The sequence below is a fragment of the Hyperolius riggenbachi genome, chromosome 2 (genome assembly GCF_040937935.1).
Source record: "Hyperolius riggenbachi isolate aHypRig1 chromosome 2, aHypRig1.pri, whole genome shotgun sequence".
Classification (NCBI taxonomy): domain Eukaryota; kingdom Metazoa; phylum Chordata; class Amphibia; order Anura; family Hyperoliidae; genus Hyperolius; species Hyperolius riggenbachi.
Genome location: NC_090647.1, coordinates 130,697,273 through 130,719,084, shown reverse-complemented (window position 1 = coordinate 130,719,084; position 21,812 = coordinate 130,697,273). Strand labels below are relative to the sequence as shown.

The 21,812-nt window shown below is 44.9% G+C and overlaps 1 protein-coding gene across 5 annotated transcripts in view; it reads right to left on the bottom strand.

Moving 5' to 3' along the window:
* Positions 1 to 3,316: 3,316 nt before the first annotated feature.
* The window catches only part of AGAP2 (ArfGAP with GTPase domain, ankyrin repeat and PH domain 2), a 419,192-nt gene continuing 400,696 nt past the window's right edge, over positions 3,317 to 21,812 (bottom strand). For 2 of the 5 annotated variants that reach the window (XM_068267414.1, XM_068267410.1), the window contains exons 13-18: positions 18,728 to 18,787; positions 16,706 to 16,854; positions 14,149 to 14,239; positions 9,536 to 9,758; positions 7,044 to 7,299; positions 3,317 to 4,935 (exon numbers count right to left, since the gene is read on the bottom strand). In XM_068267414.1, the coding sequence (XP_068123515.1) occupies positions 4,729 to 4,935; positions 7,044 to 7,299; positions 9,536 to 9,758; positions 14,149 to 14,239; positions 16,706 to 16,854; positions 18,728 to 18,787 (986 nt within the window). In that variant the 3' untranslated portion in view covers positions 3,317 to 4,728. Of the gene's footprint in view, positions 4,936 to 7,043; positions 7,300 to 9,535; positions 9,759 to 14,148; positions 14,240 to 16,705; positions 16,855 to 18,651; positions 18,673 to 18,727; positions 18,788 to 21,812 lie in introns of those variants that run through there. The other 3 variants (XM_068267415.1, XM_068267411.1, XM_068267413.1) reach the window with 2 other exon arrangements.

Below are 21,812 nucleotides of genomic sequence, written 5' to 3'. Positions count from 1 at the left end.
AATACACATATGCAAAAATATTTATATGATCAGCCTGCCATAACTACTACTCAGTTCTCTTCAACCTAGTTATAAAAACCTTGCACAAAGTTCTACATTGGCCCACTAGTGCTCCTGCCACTGACAGGCTTCAGAATACAGAGCAAGTTAACCTGCACAAAGCTCTACAACAGCCCACTAGTGCTCCTGCCACTGACAGGCTTCAGAATACAGTGCAAGTTTACCTACAGAACAAATGCAATACTGTAAGAGAGGCAGAGAACCCCCCATTGTAATTCATAGGAATGATCTATCTTGTGAATGCTTCTAAACATTCTAGTGTGTCCGGCAAGATCCGTTCCATGTTTGCCCATTGCACAGCTTCTAAACCTGTCTATATACTATTTGCACTAAATGACACAGCAGAGAGGTTAGCATTACTGCTAGCTCAAATGAGTATTGACTTTAGGCACCTGCTGAGATGTGGTTGTGATGTAAAGTATCTCTGTCATTTCACCAATAACTTTTACAAATAAGGACTTTGAATGCAAGTTTGCTTATCATTCTGGCCCTGTGAGCAGTGGCGTAGCTAAGGAGCTGTGGGCCCCGATGCAAGTTTTAAATGGGGCCCCCCACGCACTCTATACATAACAATTGATACGGCGCACCAAAACCTGCCAATGGCAACTACAGTGTCAGAGGTGGAAGAAGGGGATGGGGAACAGTTTGTTAATGATTACCACTATTCAAAGTATCTATAGAAGTGATTATTATGAGCACAGTACCAATAGAGAGCTAATACTGTAGTTGAGGGAGGGCCCCTCTGGCCCAAGGGCCCCGATGCGGCCGCTACCTCTGCACCCCCTATTGCTACGCCCCTGCCTGTGAGACTAGAGTAAACTGCAAGGCATGCCTAAAATATTGGTGAAAGAATGCGCAGAGGCAGTAGCGTCATGCCTCATACAGGGGCTTAACTAGAAACCACCAGCCCCGCCTGCAAAAAAACCCCCAAAAACACTGCCCACCCCTCCAGGGCCCGTTCAGGGCTGTTTTGGAGGGCAGGAGGGGCTACAACATGAGGGAAAGGCATGGCCGCACATCGGCGAGGAGGGGGGGGACAGACAGTCCCCCCCCCTCCCTCACCTTGGGCTCTCCCCTCCGTATGCTCCCCTCCTGCAATCAGGGTCGGACTGGGACACTGGGGGCCCACCAAAGAAATTTCAACCTGGGGCCCACACATCCCATGATTGCAGTGACCATGCACCGGAAGGTGGCCGTGGTAATGATGTATTATGGACAGGGCCAAATGTACATGATCTTAGCAGTATTGTAATTCAGAGACACTGCTGCCCAGCAAAACTTTGCATAGAGTCACCTCCTTCAATATAAAGTAATGTCCTACTTTGCAGAGGTTGCGACCGCATCAGGGCCTGAAGGGCCCTCCCTCAACTACAGTATTACCTCTCTATTGGTCTATTGGTGGTAATAATTAACAAACTGTTCCCCATCCCCTTCTTGCACCTCTGACACTGTAGTTGCCATTGGCAGGTTTTGGTGAGTCGTATCAATTGTTATGTATAGAGTGCTTGGGGGGGCCCCATTGTAAAATTTGCATTGAGGCCCACAGCTACGCCACTGCTCTCAGCATGAGTGATTACAGCACTGAGAGGAGAATTTTTGTGCTGCAGGCAGCAATTGGAGGTCTGTCAGACAAGGAGGGGGGGCCCACCAGAGACCTGGAGGCAGGGCCCACCGAGGGAAAAAACTGTACTACTGTGGCCCAGTCCGACCCTGCCTGCAATTATCAGTGGCAGCGGGCGGCGGCAGGAACACATACCTCCATTCACTGCGGAGGTCCATCTGTAAGTGCCTCACACTACTTCCTGTTTAAACAGGAAGAAGCGTCAGACACTTAGAGGTTGGAACCTCTGGCGCGTGGAACGCATGGAGGTATGTGATCCTGTCGCCGCCCGCTGCCACTGATAATTGCAGGAGGGGAGCACGCTGAGGGGAGAGCCCGAGGTGAGGGAGGGGGGACTGTCCCCCCCTCCTCGCCGATGTGCGGCCATGCCTTTCCCTCATGCTACAACCCCTCCTGCCCCCCAAAATGGCTGAGTGGGACCCAGGGGGACCCCAGGTCCCCCCGCGGGGTGTAGGGGCTAGAGCCCCTATTGTTACGCCCCGGGCCCCATAGACAGCATTCTGGAATGTAGTGCCCCGTTTGCAGAAAGTTTGATAGGGCCCCCCAATATTGACACACTTTTTCTTGCCTACTTCTTGTGACCCTTGGGGACCCATCTTGCAAGGGTCCTAAAACAAGAGTGTTGAAAAGCTGTGGATGGGCAAACCTCCGCTGAGATCGGGTGCTTGATATTGTGACCTAGGCAGGTGTCACCAGAAAGAGTTTTTCCAATATATCAGCACACCAAATACTTTCGTAACACGCCCTTTATTGAGCCATCAGTATCCACAAAAAAAGTAGCCGACAATTGTTTCGGGGGCCGTGCAGGGTGCCCCTTTATCAAGGCATATTCCTTGATAAAGGGGGACCCTGTGTGGCCCCCAAAACAATTGTCGGCTACTTTTTTTTGTGGATACTGATGGCTCAATAAAGGGCGTGTTACGAAAGTATTCGGTGTGCTGATATATAGGAAAATCTATAACATCATGATCTCCACATTCATAACAAGTGTAACCACAAAAATACCTCATCTGAAGGATGGACCCCTTTATCAGAGGGAGTGAAGTAGTAGTAGTGGCCCCCATACAGCTCTGGGCTGCCCTGCAGGTTGCCTTCTAGTTATGTCCCTGCTTGCTGGAGCATCCAGTCTTCTTATATACATATTTAAGGCATGCTTTTAGTTTACATTTGTTGAAAGTTCCCTTAGTCTTAGTCTTTAAAGTGAACCTGTGGTGCTAAGCATCCCCACTCACAGCAGGTTCCATAAGATGTGTTGATGCATTATTATGATTACTCTCCATGACAGCACTGCAGTCCCTCAGAGTTATTATGCAAATAGTGACTCTTCTTTGCATTGCTATTTGCATCAGTCTTAAGGTCCGTACACACGCCGGACTTTAGGCAACGACGGGTCCGTCGTTGCCTCCCGCTGGGTGGGCGTGCCAGCGACAGTCCGGCGTGTGTACGCTCTGTCGTCAGACTGATACGGCTGTTCCTGAGCGATCCGCCCGGATCGCTCAGGAACAGCCGTATCAGTCTGACGACAGAGCGTACACACGCCGGACTGTCGCTGGCACGCCCACCCAGCGGGAGGCAACGACGGACCCGTCGTTGCCTAAAGTCCGGCGTGTGTACGGACCTTTAGACATCCACATGACAATATCTGGAGGTTTCAATTGGTCTCATAGGCCTCTATTCATAAAACATTTGGGGCGAAAAAATTCGTGGAGGGAAAATACCCGGTATTTTAGACTTCTGGGCGGTCATTCATAAAAATGTTTCCAGCTGCGATAGCAGTGCGGAGATTTCCCGCTGTAGGCTGTCGGTAGCCTTTGCGGAAACACAGAGGCTAGCAGAGTCGCTCCGTGCGCTGCTCTCTCTGCTGCTGCTTGGGAGGTCTGTCCCATTCACTTGCATGTATTCCGCACGCTTCTCGCTACATACGAGGAAGTGGTATTTCCCGTCCTCATACCGCTTCCTCTAATCTTTATGAATGGACATTTTGTTACTTTTTCTAGATAAATCTAGAAAATCACCGCACAAAGCAGAAATATATCGCTCTGCTGGGGAATTTTAGCTTTTCATGCGGAAACAGCCTTTATGAATGCACACTTTGCTAAATGGTCGGGAAAGTCAGCTGTTTTGAGCGGTAAACTTGCGGTACAGTTTTATGAATAGAGGTCAAAGTGTGTGGCTGGAGGGCAGGGGGGAATACTAAGCTTATAATCAAGTCTTTATTGTAACAGTTGTTTGATAAGATTTAGGCCTAGTGCACACCAAAACCGCTAGCAGATCCACAAAACGCTAGCGGTTTTGGGTGCGGATGAGTGGTCGGGAAAGTTTGTTGAGGTTTTACGCAAACGGCAAACGTGCAGCAAGAGGCACGTTTGCGGCTTGCTAAAAACCTCAAACTGCCGGTGTGGACCAGCCCATAGAGATACATTAGCCACACGGATTTTCAGGCGGATTCGGCCGGCGGATCCGCCCGGTGTGCACTGGGCCTTACTGCTTACAAGTTTGCTTTAGAAACACAAACCTGCAGTACTATTGGGTTTTATCCAAGCTTACTGTATGGCTTTGCTGTTGATTCTACTCTCAATCTTCCTGCCAATACATTCCAAGAGCCAAGCAGGTTGGAAATAAAGAAAGGTTTGAAGCATGACCATTGCTTGCTGCTGTGCCCAAGCTACAGGGAGTGGAGCTGCAAGTGTTCAGATGATGTTTGCCTGCTGTAAACATTGACAGAATAGGGTGTATTTGATTCAATGGTTCTTTCACTAATGAAAGAATTAAGGCATTAAATACTACTATGCTGGATTACAGTGAGAAAGGAAGGAGAAGCTGAAAACATTACATCATGGGACCATTATTAAGATGGCTGGCATTACACCAAATGCTTACTTCAAAATATACATATTCCATCACTATGTACATAGAAATACTTCCTCCTTCATTTTTTTTCAGTATAACAAACTACACATTGGCACGGAAGAGCAACCAAACAAACGGTTAAGCCAGCTACAAAGTCATTGATTTGAAGCCAGCCGTCCTCAGGCCCGTGTGGCTGGCTATACAAGAGCAGTCCGAGAATCAGTTCTTACAATGCTGGAACAGCTGCTTTTCCTTCTTAGGATCGGGGTACTCATGGAACTTAAGGGCTCGTTGGGGCATCCGTGTTGCAGGAGTATGTCCACACACTCTTGACTTCCAGATTGTCTAGCATAGTAGAGCGCAGTGTGACCATTAATGTCCTTGGCCTTCACATCAATGCCATACTGTAACAGAAACAAGACACGTCAAGAAAAACTATTGTGTTTCATGGTGGGTGTACGGAGAACGGATCACAGATGACACATGTGGGAGCTCTGACATTTTTTCAGGAAGAGGGAATTTAACCAAGGATTGAACTTCATCCCAATCAGTAGCTGATACCCCCTTTGCCATGAGAAATCTTTACCTTTTCTCGAATAGATCATCAGGGGGGTCTGTGTGGCTGATATTGTAGTGAAACCCCTCCCACAGTTTGATGTCAGGACCTAGGTCCTGGCAGTTTCCTGTCTGTGAACCACATTGCATTGTGGGAAATAAGGCTGTTTCCACCTGCCAAGCAACCAGTATCTCCCTCTGTGCATATGTATATCTAAAAAAAATCAACCTCTTAGCCTATCGCATTGTTAGTGGGTGTGGTTATAGATAATGGCAGTTGGTGGTGTTTTTTTCATGTCTGTCAGTAGTAAAGATGATTACTGGAATCTGGAAAAAAGATTACCCAATAACACCAATAGTATGACATTGCTATTAAATACCGATATTTTACTATAAAAGTGTAAAATATCGATATTAATTTAATAAAAATAATAATTTTACCATGGCCTCGAGAGCCCTGTCTGGAGTGTCAGGGGACAGAAGTCAGAGCAGACTGGAGCACACACACAGTAGTGAAGTTGGCTGAGGAGGAGGAAGACTGCAGGAAGAGCCTCATCCAGCCTGGAAGAGCAGGAGGGAGAGACGTGGAGTGTCGGGAGGAGGAGGGGAGCAGCAGCGCAGGGCTCACGAGGCGAGGATGAGGAGTTTAGGCATTGCTTTGAAGGAGGTGGGGACTGGGGAGGTGAGCAGGTCTCTAGCGCTGACACTCGGCTCTCCTGTCTGCATGGCGGCTGCACTCTGGGCAGGAAACGTGAACTAAATGGGAACCACAGAATAGGGGGATTTTTGTGCCTGCGATGCTCGATATATCAGCACCCGCTATATATCGAGCGCCAAAATTTCAGCTCTGGCACCCAAGGGTGGCGCCCATTTAGTCCACTTGCCACATGCGTCCTTTTTTTCCTGCCCGGGGTATTCTCAGGGCCATATTTAGCACAGGTCACACAGGTTGTGGCCTAGAGCAAAAGGGCCATAAGGGCAGACATTGGAGGTGTTCTGTACTTGTGCAACAACAAGCCACTTTACTGTGCCAGTAAGGGCTCCTCTGCCTACTTCAGTCATCGTTCATGATGGATCAGATATCATTAATGGTGTCGATCAACGATGAACAATTGTTCTATCTGTAGTTCCGCTGATCCGAGTTTCTGAATGATTATTTTAGTCTGATCGGATTACTTGCCCCCGATCAGATTGTTGGTGAGCCCGAACTATTCTTTTTGAGCATTCCCAACGATCTGATGGTCGATCATTCAGGAAATTGGATCATTTATGCGGCCTTTATTTATAATATCAAGTAAAAGAATGCGCCAATCTATCAGAGACCAATTTAAAAATGGAATATTTAATCAAATCCCGAAATAACCAGAACCTTTGGCAAGATCTAATCTTTTTAACTCACTCAATCTGTATAGGCCTCAAGATGAGTTTACGATCAATGACCCCTTGTTAGGAAAGTAAGAGTTGTAGAGATCCCCCCCCCCCCCCCCCCTTTCCTTCTCTTATTCTACCCCCTTCTGGTGTAGCAGATCTGTGGTCAAATCTGGATCTACATGATGAATCTCATGCTTGAGCTCTCGATCCCTGCTTTGCATTGTTAAGTTGTATAACTTTTTGAGACAGCTAAAGGCGACTTCCTCATGGATATGCTAAGGATTTGCCTTACTCCACCCTAGCGGAAAAATAGAGCTGCCTATTCCTAACCTTTATCGGTTGGCTTTAGGCCCAACCTATTTGTTTCGTTATATGTTCATTCTTATTGATTGTATTAATGGCTCATTACTATTGATTAGACTCGACTCAACATGAGCATTGCATTGCACTATATAATACTTAATGTGTATGGCTATTGAATGTTATTCATATCTTTCTTCTGTTCATTATTTTTAAATATCAATAAAAATGATTGACAAAGAAAAAGTAAAAGAATGCCATGTAATAATAAGGAATAGTATCTCACCCAGACAAGCATTTGTGTGATGACCACCTGGGACAGCTCACAGGCCACATGAAGAGCAGTGCGTCTCTCCCGGTCTCCAGCAGTGCTGTTGATCTGCTCCTTGTTGCTGTGCGCCAGCAGAAGTAACACACTAACTAGATCCTTCTCCTGCACTGCTCTGAAGAGCTGCTTCACAAGTGAAATTCCTGGACTTTTCAATGGGGCCAAAAATAAGCGCTGCTCATACTTGGCCCGGATCCAGGACTCTCTCTCCTCCCTGTGTACAAACAAACACAAGAACAATAGTCTCTGCCTCTTATGTATATCCACATCATATACACACCAGAGATTGCCATCTTAATATCACAGATACAACATATGACATTCTGATAATGACATTTATTATTTTATTTGGGACATACAAATCTTGTTCTTTTTATTTTACACTGTTTACTTAACTGATTCTATAAGCGTGATTAAAGGTGGCTATACATGTATAGATTGTTACCCAATGTGGCAAAATTATCGATCCCTCTCTGATCTGCATCTGATCAGAGATGGATCAATTCCTAGACAAGACACAGAACATTTATATTGCGCTTTTCTCCTGGCAGAATCAAAACACCAAAGCTGCAGCCACTAGGGCGCGCTATAGGCAGAAACAGTGTTAGGGAGTTTTGGCCAAGGTCTCCTACTGAATAGGTGGCTGGCTTACTGAATTTTTAGAGCTTTATGGCTTGGAACTCACATCTAAGCCCAGTCATAGTCAATGGCCAGTTTTGGGGCAAAACCAATTAAAAGCATGTTTTTAGGATGTAGAAGAAAAATTAAATTCCTACAGCCCACCATGTACATGTACTGAACATGTACTGGCTTCCTATAGGGAAAAAGTGCCCTAAATGGGTACTTAAAGAGGAACTTCAGCCTAAACAAACATACTGTCATTAAAGAGACTCTGAAGCGAGAATAAATCTCGCTTCAGAGCTCATAGTTATCAGGGGCACGTGTGCCCCTGCTAAAACGCCGCTATCCCGTGGCTAAACGGGGGCCCCTTACCCCCCGAAATCCCCTCTGTGCAGCCGGGGATCACTTCCTGATTAAGGCAGGGCTAACCGCCGCACCCTTGCCCCACGTGCGTCTGTCAGCGCGTATCTCCGCCTCTCCCCTGCCCCTCTCAGTCTTCCTTCACTGAGAGGGGCGGGGGAGAGGCGGCGATGCGCCGCTGATAGACGCGCTCAGAGGCAGGGCTACAGCCGTTAGCCCTGCCTCTAGGAGCAGCAAAATCTACGACCAATTTGGTAATTGATTTTGCAGGGGGGGGGGGGTTGGGGGTGAAGGGCCCCTCGTTTAGCCGCGGGATATCGGCGTTTTAGCAGGGGCACACGTGCCCCTGCTAACTATGAGCTCTGAAGCGAGATTTATTCTCGCTTCAGTGTCTCTTTAAGTTATATTAGTTATGTTACTTAAATAGATAGGTAATATAATCTCTTACCCACCCTGTTTTAAAAGAACAGGCAAATGTTTGTGATTTCATGGGGAAGCCATCTTTTTGGTTGAAAGGAGGTGACAGGGAGCATGTTTCGACTGTCCTGTGTCCTGATCACCCCTCCCAGATGCACGTGCTAGGCAACGAGAACAACAACATCAGAAATCCCATCATGCTTTGCACAGCATCAGAGGAAAAATGCCCGGGCAGATTTCCTTGATGGAGCAGAGCTTAGCTTCTGTGCAGCTAAAAATGAGGCTTGGGTAAGAAAAACAAAGTTCTGATGCTGTGAAACGGTTAAAGAAACACCAAGCCTTTTCAATGCTGCTGAGCAGATTTTTAGTCTGGAAGTTCACTTTAACTTAGTAGAGGGATGCCTCTGGATAAGCCACAGGCTTCTCCCATCCTCTTTGCCTTTACCGATCCAGCACATTTTCCACCGAGCGACTCCATCCTGCTGTGCAGACGCAAGGCAGCCAGCACAGTGGGTCCATGTTCGTTCATAGCTGCAAAATTCCAGAGGATCCCAGCACTGGATCGTTGGTCGGGAGGAGGATTCAGAGGCTTCCTTTTACTGAGGTAAGTATATAGCTTTTTAAAAAATACAGGTTTACTTGTATGAGGGGGGGGGCTTTCTGTTCTCCAGTGAAGCACAGTTTTAATAAATCAGACTGAATGTCAGATTTTATTCTCTCTCCTGAAATGTGTACTATAGTTTCTCATAAGCATGATGGCCATGCAAACCATGAACACCAGGCAACTAAACATACTAGTAACTTAAAAACCAAAAATAAAACCCACATAAAAACAACTGTTCACTGAATTTCACAATATACTCAGCACACATTCTCCAATCCCTACAGATCATTGCACTGAACATGTACTGAAGTATAAGGAGTTCTCAGTACACATTCTCCAATCCTTACAGATCATTGCACTGAACATGTACTGAAGTATAAGGAGTTCTCAGTACACATTCTCCAATCCTTACAGATCATTGCACTGAACATGGACTGAAGTAAATTACCTGGAGGCATCAGGACTTGGCTTGGTCCGACCGTGAGTTGTCATCTCCCAGATGCTGTTGGCCATTTCATTGCCGATATAAGTCAGGACAAGTGTCAGCTCAAGTGGCCAGTCATCGAGGTCCAAGGAGCGGACGCGGGACAAATGCGTTCCAAGATTCCGATGTATTCCTGAGCATTCAATGCAGATCAGGGCACCCAGATTCAAACTAGCCCATGTGGGATCTAGTGGCGAGAAGGCGAGAAAATGTTATAGAAAAATGCCAGCAACTCAACATCAAGTCATAACAGCTGTGATTAATAATAATGGTTATTAAATTACGGTGTAGTGTGTATATTATGCAGGTACCAGCACTGGTGAAGAAAACCCAAAAAAACAAAAAGAAACGCTAACCAGTATATGCTGCTTAAAAAACTGCACTTTTATTGACACAATATTTGGATATAAAAATATATATACACACTTGATTTCAGAATTATGTCAAGAGTGTCTGACATAAAAATAGTATAATTGCCATACAATATAAAGTGCTGCTGCTGTGTAAGACAGCGTGGAAGAACCCCCAGAGAATAGCATACATTATTCAGATAGCCCACTACATAGATCCATCAAACTAGACATAACAGCTGTGACCCTGCAACCTATTATCTATACCACTATATACCACTTATCCTATGCATTATAAAAAAAATAAAACCTATGCTGAGAAAGATCCTAGAAGCATTACATTACTTAAAGAGAAACCGTGACCAAGAATTGAACTTCATCCCGATCAGTAGCTGATACCCTCTTTTACATGAGAAATCTATTCCTTTTCTCAAATAGACCATCTGGGGGCTCTGTATGGCTGATATTGTGGTGAAACCCCTCCCACAAGAAACTCTGAGGACCGTGGTACTCCTGGCAGTTTCCTGTCTGTAAACCTTGTTGCATTGTGGGAAATAGCTGTTTACAGCTGTTTCCAACTGCCAAAACAGCAAGCAGCAGCTACATCACCTGCCAGCAGTAAAAATGTCACCATTTGATAAATGTCAGAATGTAAATCAGGGATTTAAAAGATTTTACAATGGGACAACACTGACTAAATCATTTATACATAATTATTGTGAAAATGAAGCACTTTTTATTACATTATTTTCACTGGAGTTCCTCTTTAAAAGCCCTTATTCAATTCCCTTTTTCTCCTGAGTTTTCTCCTAGGTGATATTTTCACACCATAAAATGCCCACCAGAGTGTTGAAAAGTTATTTATCTCTTAGGAGAAAACTAAGGAGAAAACATGAATTGAACAAAGATCAAAGTGAGAAAAACATAGAGGCTGCCATAGTCATTTTTTTTCTAAATTAAACAAAAGGCAATCCTGCTGATTCTCTGCCTCTAGTGCTTTTAGAGTCATTCTCAGCAAGGTCAGTGTCATTGCCATGTAAGTAGCATTCCTTAAAAGAGGGTTAGCATAAGGCTGTATTCACAGTGGGACGTTGTGGTTTAATGCGACGTTAAAGTCGCAACGTGTCTGCGCTAAGAGGTAACGCACTGCAAACAGTGAATTACCACAACGCAATAATTTTTAATGCGACTTTAAAGGATACCCGAACTGACATGTGACATAATGAGATAGACATGTGTATGTACAGTGCCTAGCACACGAATAACTATGCTGTGTTCCTTTTTTCTTTCTCTACCAGAAAGAGTTAAATATCAGGTATGTAAGTGGCTGACTCAGACAGGAAGTGTCTACAGTGTGACCCTCACTGATAAGAAATTCCCCCTTTTTATCTTTTTCTTGCTCTCAGAACCAATTTTCTGCTAGGAAAGTGTTTTATAGTTGGAATTTCTTATCAGTAAGGGTCACACTGTAGTCACTTCCTGTCCGAGTCAGGACTGAGTCAGCCACTTACATACCTCATATTTAACTCTTTCAGGCAGAGAAAGAAAAAAAAAGGAACACAGCCTAGTTATTTGTGTGCTAGGCACTGTACATCCATATGTCTATCTCATTATGTCACATGTCACTTCGGGTATCCTTTAACGTCGCACTGTGAACGGCCCATAGGTTTAGCATTGCAGTGCAGTAAGCTGCGTTATAAGACTTTATAACGTGCGACCATAGCGTCCCACTGTGAATGCGACCTTAGTGTTTGTATTCAGGAGATCCTTGGGCTGTATCCTTGTCATAGTACGGGAAGCTGAACTTACATTGACTGCTGTAGGTTACTATCTGTGGCTGATTCCACTAAGAAATCTGTAATGGGAAAAAGATGGAGGCTACGTCTGCTAACTAGTGCTGGTGTTCAAATTCAGTAGAATAATTTGGAAACCTTAATTCTCCTGTACTCCACAATTCAGCACCCGAAGCAGTGGACAGGGTCACGTGTGGTTCACCCTGTGCTGCACATGCTTCCTCCTTCCAAGCATAGCATGAACTGCAAGTGAGTGATCTCCCCGAGACCCTGTTTACCTCTTTGGGGGCTGAAGTGTTGTGTACAAGAGAATTCGGGTTTCCAAATTAATTCCACCGAATTTAATTACTAGCACTAGTTAGCTGGGACAGCCTTCATCTTTGTCCCATTACAGTTTTTTTTTTTTTAATCGGCCATAGATAGTAACCTACAGCAATCGTTGTAAGTTCAGATTCCATTACTATGACAAGGATAAAGCTCATCTAAACCTACCATAATATTGAGGAAGGAAAATTAATTAAACCACAATGCTTATCAGGGGCCTAACTAGAGGGGAGCAGTCCCTGCGACTACAGGGGGGGGCCAGAGCTGCAAGGGGGGCCCCAACTACTAACCTCCCCTTCCTCCAATACAGGTCATTCATCAGATCAGGCATTTTTGTGGCTACACTTGTTATGGGTGTGAAAATCATGATGGTTTCACTTGTTTTATGACCCTTGCGGGATGGCCCCCAGGCTGTGAAGGTTACAAGAGGTTGGCAAGTGAAAGGGTGTATACATTGGGGGCCCCATCAAAGTTTTGCAGAGGGGCCCCATGATTTATAGCTACACCCTTTATGCTTATTGTTGTAAATTATAAGTATTCCATATAGAACTGTTTTTTATAGGCCCAAAATTCCATTAGGCACCTGTGTTTGAATGCCACCCTGCACCAGTTCATACAGACTTCAGCTTTATAGAGCCTTAGTAGTTTCCTGAGAGAAGATTGTGGACTTAAAATTGCTCACATCTACTTCCAGCAAACCACTAAAAGTGCTTGTCTAACTGTCCTCCTTCCTCTGTCCCCATGTACTCATGGTGTCCCCCTCCCCTCCGTCCTCATCTCGCCCTCTATCCCCTGTCCTCCTGTGTCCCCATGTACTCATGGTGTCCCCCCCCTCCACCCTCATCTCACCCTCTATCCCCTGTCCTCCTGTGTCCCCATGTACTCATGGTGTCCCCTTCCCCTCCGTCCTCATCTTGCCCTCTATCCCCTGTCCTCCTGTGTCCCCATGTACTCATGGTGTTCCCCCCCCTCCGTCCTCGTCTCGCCCTCTATCCCCTGTCCTCCTGTGTCCCGTGTCGCCTATGTCCTCTGTTATCCCCCATATCTTCCACTGTCCCCATGTGTCCCCCCGTCTTCCGCTGCTACTCAGCAAGTGCAGCGATTGGCTGGCTAGGAGTGCTGCCTATTTCTTTCTATTCTTTAGAAAAAAATGTGTAGACCATTTATGGATTAGCAGCCCCAGGTTTTAACTATGTTTAATTGTCAATTAGTGGTTAGGTCTCTTCCGAGGGGGCACGTCATCGTAAGTTGTGTAATCTGCCTGTGTTTGGGCTCTGCACATCTATGCAGCTGGTCAATTCGGGTGCAGCCTATATTTGAAAGCACTGCCACTTCCTCCTGTTGTACAAAAGTGCAGTGATTGGCTCAATAACAGAGCCATGGTCTCGCCTGCAAGACCATCAGCTCCAGCAGAAACATAAGTTGCAGTACTTCTCCCCATAGGCTGGAGCTGTGCTAGGGACACAGCTCGCCATGGAGCTGGGGGACAACGGTGGACATGGGGACAGCACAGCAAAGAGGAGGATGTACCAGTAGGAGGACACGGGAAAGCAGAAGACACAAGACACATGAGGGACAGTGGAAGAAACAGGGACATTTGGGGGACAGTGGAAAACACAGGGACACATGGGGACAGCCGAAGACACGGACACATGGGAGACAGCAGAAGACACAGGGACACATGGGGGACAGCAAAGGACACAGGGACACATGGGAGACAGCAGAAGACACGAAGACACATGAGGGACAGCGGAATACACAGGGACACATAAGGGAAAGCAGAAGACATGGGGGCAGCGGAAGACACAGTGGAGGACACTGATAAATAATTGCCGCTGCTAAGGCTTACTTTCGGGGTAGGGGAGAGGAAGCAAGCTGCAATGGTGTTTGTGAAGCATATCTAGCCCATGGGAGAGAGTCTGCCGGTTTCTATACATTGGTTGTATTCACATATTAACAAACTTGCTTTCAGAATTTGCCTTGCTAGACTTTGGATTTAGTTGGGCTAGTCACAATTGATAACTGATTGGGACCACTTCTCATTCTGGAAACACTGGAAATTCAATGCAAAGTTATTATTTCATTCAAGACAAGTGAGTGTGACACATACTTGGTGCATTGCAGTCTACACAGAAGTTATTCCCTTTTGCATTGCGGATAGCTTGGATGGCGACAGCTTCACTTTGACTGTCCAAGCGAGCCTAGATTGAAAAACACAAAACGATTAGTCCAGTGGTCCTCAAACTAAGGCCCGCGGGCCGAATGTGGCCCCCTGAGGATTTTTTACCGGCTTCCCACACACAAAATGTATTACTTATAGATGCGGTCAGCTGCATCTTTAAATATTGGTGGTCCACATATACAGTAGAATAGCAGTGCTGGGACCACCCTTCAACAAGGAAGCCAGAAAGCAGTAATTAGCTAGTCCAATCAAATTCCACATCAGGTGACACTGCTGTCCAACTGGACTGCAGATTGTCACCTGGGTATACTTCACTGTCTGACCCGCAAAGACTTCTACATAATTTTATGTATACTCCGGCCCCCCAGCAGTCTGAAGTATATTGACCCGGCCCTCGACCCAAAACATTTGGGGACCCCTGGATTAGTCTATAGATAGCCATTACTGACAGGGCTAGTCCTAGAGTTTTTAACTTGTGAGGCTGCACCTTCCCCCCTTCCCGGTTTGGAATGATCGCTAAGCATCTGACAATTTACTGTGATCCATTTAATTCAAATGAAACACTTCTGCTCTCCTGCCTGCCCCCTCCTCACTCATTGTCAGACTCTTGACACAGCACAAGCTGCTTTTCCCCAATGATGACCTCTTCAACTCGCTCACAGTACAAAAATGCTGCCCCAGTAATCTCTGCACCTGATGCAAGTGTTTCACCTTGCTTCATGATAGAACCGGCTGAATACTGAGCTATCTCTTCAGGGTGTGTCATATTAAGATATTCAGCATGCATCATGTTTACTAAGAATCTCGGAAACTGGCCTGGACGTATCAAGAACTTTTTGCTACTATGTGTCAAATCTGCACTCCTCACTAGGCTCATATCAGCAGCAGGTATGGGGTTGGGTGGTGAGATATCTTGGAACCTCATTATTAAAGAAGTACTCTAGATTCCACTCCATTTTGTTATTTACCCCTCATCTCCATCATATGGCTCATATAGGTAGATAAAGTGCTTGCATTGGGGTAAGGGATAAACTTAAACTAAGATGGGCCAAGATAACTGCCCGTGTATGTATTGCAAAGTCACTGGAAAGCTGGGCACAGGGTGAGCTGAATGACGGCCCACCCTGCCTCCGCTCTAATTCCTGGTGGCGTTATTCCCCCTCCTTTGCCTGTAATTCGAGGGCTGGCAATCACAGGGCGCGCACTATGGCATTAGTCGCAGGGCACGCACTATGGCATTAGTTGCAGGACGCGCACTATGGCATTAGTCGCAGGACGCGCACTATGGCATTAGTCACAGGGCTCGCACTATGGCATTGGTCGCAGGGCGCTCACTATGGCATTAGTCGCAGGGAGCGCACTATGGCATAAGTGCGATTGCGGTGCCCAACTGAGCTCAGAAATTACCTGCTTCGCTCTTCCCAACCCCGCTCCAAACAAAAATAATACACTTTTTGAAAACATGTAATTAAAAAAATGAAACAACACAGACATAAATATTTGTTTTTCTAAATGTCCTACAAATCCAAGTCAATATGATCTTCTTGGCACGGGAGGGGAGGTCTGCTACTGAATTAAAAATATCCCATTTTGCAACATATGGGCCTACTTTCCTGAGCTAAAAGTGATACCTATAAACTACAGGTGGGCCTTGAGAGGTAAATGAAGCTTTTGGCCATAGCTTATCTGGTACTGAAGTAGCCAATCGTAGGTTTTGTTTAACTCTGAAGGCCCACCCCTACATAATACTACAAATAGACCAACAATTATTTTGGGGGCCATACAGGGTCCCCCTTTATCAAGGCCTTTGCCATGTAACCACATGCCTTGATAAAGGGGGACCCTACGTGGCCCCCAAAACAATTGTTGGTCTATCTTGTGGAAACTGGCACCATACATTTTATGTGCTTTTGAAAATTGGTGTGCTGACGATTCTTGGATTTCTTTGTGACACTGCCTATGTCACTTCGTCAAGCACCCATGAACGAGTGGATGGTGTGCCGACTTCTCCTCAGGACTTTGCCTACATGATACTAGGTCACATATGTGGTAGTATGAGTGCTGCTGGATATACCAACTGGGTGAGGACGTCTCTTGCAATTATTTTGACTGAGGCAGGTCCCAAAATGACACCTGAGTTCATGTATTCTGGACATCGCTGCTTTTTTACTGCATTCGGCCCAAATCCATTGGATGATATATGTGCACATAATTCTGGCTTACATACAAATGTAATGCAAATAGCATGCAACGAAGAATTGGGCCAATCAAATTCACTCCCTGCTGATTTGACTAGACCAATTTCATTCTGCATTCAATTTGCATTTAAGACAGAATTATTTTCACCTCATCAACCATCTCAATAGATATTCAGAAAAACTTTAACTATGACTCAAACCTGAACTTTCCTGCTTGTGGCCTATAAACCTTCAGTGTGATTTTACATTAACCATTGTTTGTTGTGTTTCCTATGTGAGAATCATACCTTGTTTTTGCTGCTCTCACAACATTGCAGACTGGCAAGAATCTGACTTTCAATAGCATGTACCCAGGAATCTCTCTCCTCGAAACTGCCCGTCTCAAAATGCCACGTTTGTCCGGTGCTAGAGACAATGATGAATTCGAAGTTTTCCTCTACAGGGCGAAATGGAAACGGTTAGGTACCATCCAATACAACAACAATCATATCAGCAGTTCAATATAGCTTTCTGTGCGCATACAGTAACTTAGTTTCAATCTGTAATAATAAAATATGTGTTCTCAGAAAAAAAACTCTATTTATCTGAAACCAACATAATTTACTTGCCCTATATTAACCTATAGTGAATATCATGCAGATGGCGGGATGCACAAACTTTGATAAATTTGCCATAAGGAGGCAAAGCATGGTGGTTTTACTAGTACCAACGCCAGGGGTGTGTAGTGTAGTGAATGGAACGCAATTGGCGCAACTCACGTTATCAGGCCAACACCAGGGGAGGAGTGCAAAGTATGCAATTAGCACAATTCACGTAACCGGGGTAACACCAGGGGAGGAGTGCGCAGTATGCAATTAGCACAACTCATGTTACTGAGGTAACACAAGGGGAGGAGTGCGCAGCATGCAATTAGCACAACTCATGTTACCAGGGTAACACAAGGGGAGGAGTGCGCAGTATGCAATTAGCACAATTCACGTAACCGGGGTAGCACTAGGGAAGGAGTGAGTATTACTCAATTGGCGCAACTCACATTACCTGGGCAACACGAGGGAAGGAGTGCGTAGTATGCAATAAGCGCAACTCACCTTAGTGCAGGTAGAATTGCCATGTGCAAGCAATAACTGCCAGTTTGTGCATCAGACCTAATGATAGTCACCAATCTGCACTAAATTTTCTCCCAGCATGTTTTTTTTCCCATTACTGTATCCTCCACATGTAATCTGTGCAGCAAGAACTTTGTAATCTCTTGTTTTTCAAGTTTTAGGTAAAGAAGGCGATGGATACTACCTCCTCTATAAATAAACTGCTGTATGCATGCCTGCAATATTTCCCCTTGCATCTTATCTTGCAACCGGCAAGAGGAAGGAAAGGAGAAATCACTCAAACTGGAACACATACAACAATAAAACCCAGCGATTGTCATCCACAAAGAAGGCTTGTCTGTAGATATAATTATATAGATAGATATAATAATAACCCACGCCTAATAAAATAAGGCTTGGCATAAGCTTGTGCCAAGGCTGCCAATGTATCACTTAGGGCTCTTTCACATTAGGGCAGATTTTCTGCGTTTCAACGCAAAGGGTAAAGTTTGCGTTACCCAAGGTAAAATGAAAGTCCATAGACATATAACGCTGCGTTTTTGTGCGTTGCGTTACGACGCACCCACGCGCAGTTTTTCGCTAACTTTATGCGTTACAATGTTAGTCAATGTAAAACGCACACTATGCGTGTTTTTAAACCGTTAACGCAGGCAATCAGTCCCAGAATGCAACAGAGGAACAATGTAGAAAGTTGAAAACTAGAAAAAAAAAAAAATTACCTACGTTTTCCTATGTGCTGTAACGCATTGAAAACGCATTAAAAACACACTCACTGCAGTGCAACGCATATCAAAACGCATTAAAACGCATACAACAAAACTTATGCTTTGAGCGTTCTCCAACGCAAGCTCTGATCTGAAAGAGCCCTTAGTGCATTGATACTAATCCAGCAGACAGCAGTAAATGTTAGCAATGTAATGTCACAGGGTGTGAGTACAGGTGTAACTAAACTCTGCCAACTAGGGGATCAGTGTGTTTCTCTTACATATTACATGCTTACATATCCTGTTACGCACATACGTAAACCTGTAGTGTGAAGAACATGGAGGCTGACATCTTCATTCTTCTATCATGGGCTGGCTGCTATTATGCTGATGTTTTTGCCTCCACAGTGACTGAATCACACACCGTAGATTATGACCTTTCACCTAATATCAATCAATCCAACATGAAACACAAATATGGCTTATGCACACTCTTTACCTGTTTTATAAATATTTCTTAAACTACCAAATGTTTTTAATTTCCACATTTTGCGCTTGGCTGGAAGGTGGTCCCGGAAAGCGAAGCAGAAAGGATAGAAAGGGCAGAAAGAGAGAAGAAAAGGACAGAATTAAAGGTACAGGGTAGGAAGACATCAGACATTAGGTGAACACTACTACATAGAGAAGCAGGTGCGGAGTGGGCCAAAAAAGCACTATGTTACTCTTGCACAAGGCAGGCCTGATTGGCTGAGGGCTCACTAAGCTAAGCAATAATATAAAACATGAGTGATGCTACCACTTATCAAGGACAGCTTGCATGTGAACTGGACTGCATTAATGCAACGGCTAATTCACAGACCAATTAGCATCCCTTGCTAAATGCCAAGTGACCGCTGCAAACTTTCTCCACCTAGCCACTATTATTAACCCTTTAGAATCCAATTTATTTAGAGCCTTGCAAGTGCTCCAGGCCAATGTATTTTAGCACATTTGTATTATGTCTAATTTGCTACATTTCCCCGTTTCTAATTAGTACTGCTGTGATGTGTTTTTATGACTACTTCTCACTAGGGGGCAGTGTGAGACAATAACAGAGGACTTCTGCTTTCAGTTTCTTTATTTTCTGCTAGTAGAGAGACATCAAAGCATTCCACGAATTTAAAGCACAACGAGTTCTGCCAACTAAGGTGAAAAGCAGTGCACTTCTCTCAAACAAGATAAAACCATTGACACTGCTAATGGGATAAAACATCCAGTTTTTAGATTTACATTTCCCAGTTCAGAAGAGCGTTAGTGAATCAGTATAAAGGACTCAAAATGTCATAATAATGACTAGGCTGCTTCCATACAATGGAACAAACCTGGAGATGACACACCAATGGCTCAGCAATAATCAGAGATATTAAAGAAACAGAGGAATACAATATGTTTCGGGCGTTCCCCTTTCGCAGTCCGAGGAAGATAAAAAGCCTGAAAGATGTTGTGTACCTCTGTTTGCTTCAATACAGCTGATTATTGCTGAGCCATTGGTGTGCTATCTCCAGGTCTGTTCTATTGTATCGGGTTTGCAGGAGTGGTGTTCCTGCAGCAGTCAGGCACTGGAGTTGTGCACCTGAGTGGTCAGGTAGGTGTAATAACCTCACTGACTGCTTCCATATCATTTAATCTCTGTTCTCCTGAAGAATTTGTCTATTTACATTTTGAGAAGGAAAATGTATAATCCTAAAATTACCTGAAAAAAAGTTTAGAGGTATTGCAATAAATTGTAAGATTTAATACATTTACATACTTTTCCTATGTCACTGTCACTTATAGTAGGGAGTGAAAAACTAGCAGGTCTGACAGGTTTTAATAATGATATGTATTTAGAAGCAGAAAGCGTGCATCTTCCGTCCAAGCATGTGTATTTATTGCAAGTGAACAACACCAGTGCAGGTACTGTACATAACACAATTCATCTGTAGAATGTGCAACATGCAGATATTGGTGGCTTGATATACCTTATCTGTAATTCCGTGTCAGTATGGGAGGTGGGAGTGCGGGGCAGATGTGGGCCTAGCGATGGCCGTTTCGCGTCCTCCTGGACGCTTGGTCACGCTGCATTTCACTCAAAGATGAATTACATATAGTTTGAGTTTCTTCCTTCAATATGCCACAGCGGAGCACACGTCCCATGTAAGCAATATAAATATGCGTAGCCTGTCAGCGACAAGTTAGTCACGTGTGTACACAGAAAGCTGAAGATAGCATACCTCTTAACCTCCTTAGCGGTAACCCCGTGTGTGACACGGGGTAAGCTGCCGGAGGGTGCCGCTCAGGCCCTGCTGGGCCGATTTACATATTTTTTTTTTTTTTTGCTGGACGCAGCTAGCACTTTGCTAGCTGCGCCAGCACCCCGATCGCCGCCGCGCGCCCGATCGCCGCTATCCGGTGCGGCGCGCGCCCCCCCCCCCAGACCCCTGCGCTGCCTGGCCAGTCAGTGCCAGGCAGCGCCAAGGGGTGGATCGGGTCTCCCAATGACGTCCCGACGTCGCTGACGTCGGTGACGTCATCCCGCCCCGTCGCCATGGCTTGGGATTTCCTGATCGCCTATCGCCGGAGGCGATCGGCGGGGCTGGGGGGATGCCGCTGAGCAGCGGCTATCATGTAGCGAGCCCTGGGCTCGCTACATGATTTAAAAAAAAAATTTTTTAAAAAAAACTGCTGCGCTGCCCCCTGGCGGTATTTTTCATACCGCCAAGGGGGTTAAAGGAGAAGTGCCACGCCACCTCTGTTTCTTTTTGATTAAGGTTTTAATAATGGTAATTACTATATTTGTATAGCGATTTTCTCCTGTTGGACTCACAGTGCTTGAGAGGCAGCCACTAGATCATACTCAGTAGCAATGTTAGGGAGTCTTGCCCAAGAACTCCTTACTGAATAGGTGCTGGCTTACTGAATAGGAAGAGCTGAGATTTGCACCCAGGTCTCCTATGTCAGAGGCAGAGCCCTAAACCATTACACTATCCAGCCACTATGCAGTTTTAGACTGGTCAATCTCGTTTTTTTCAAAAGCACTTACTGAACGGCGGTCGCTTAGTCAGACTGTTAAAATAGTGTGCAAATGAGTAGCGATGCCGGCATCTTTTTATAGACTTTTTTTTTTCCAGGGAGTGCTTTTGTAAACAAAGATGATACTGAGAATCTTCCAAAATCTGATAGATTTCTTAGCTTTTTAATACCTCCTGTAAATGACAGCAACATAGCAAAAAGATAATTTATGGTAATTTATTCTGGGATAAATGTACATTTTATATATACAGTATTTATTTTTAATTTTACACTTTATTGTAGTACTTCTGCAAATGAAAGAGATACCAGTAAGATCTCTTTGTTTTCAGGCACTATAATTTTCCCTTGAGGGTAACCATATATTGCCTGCAAGATCAACCAAAGGAATGCTAACCACACGTGGGAAGATTTTAGGAGCTTGTAATACATGTTCAATTTTCTGTGCAACCACACAAAAAAAAAATCACTTGTAAAATGATGTGAACACTCCTTTGTAATATGAGAGACGACTTAAAGAGAAACCGTGACCAAGA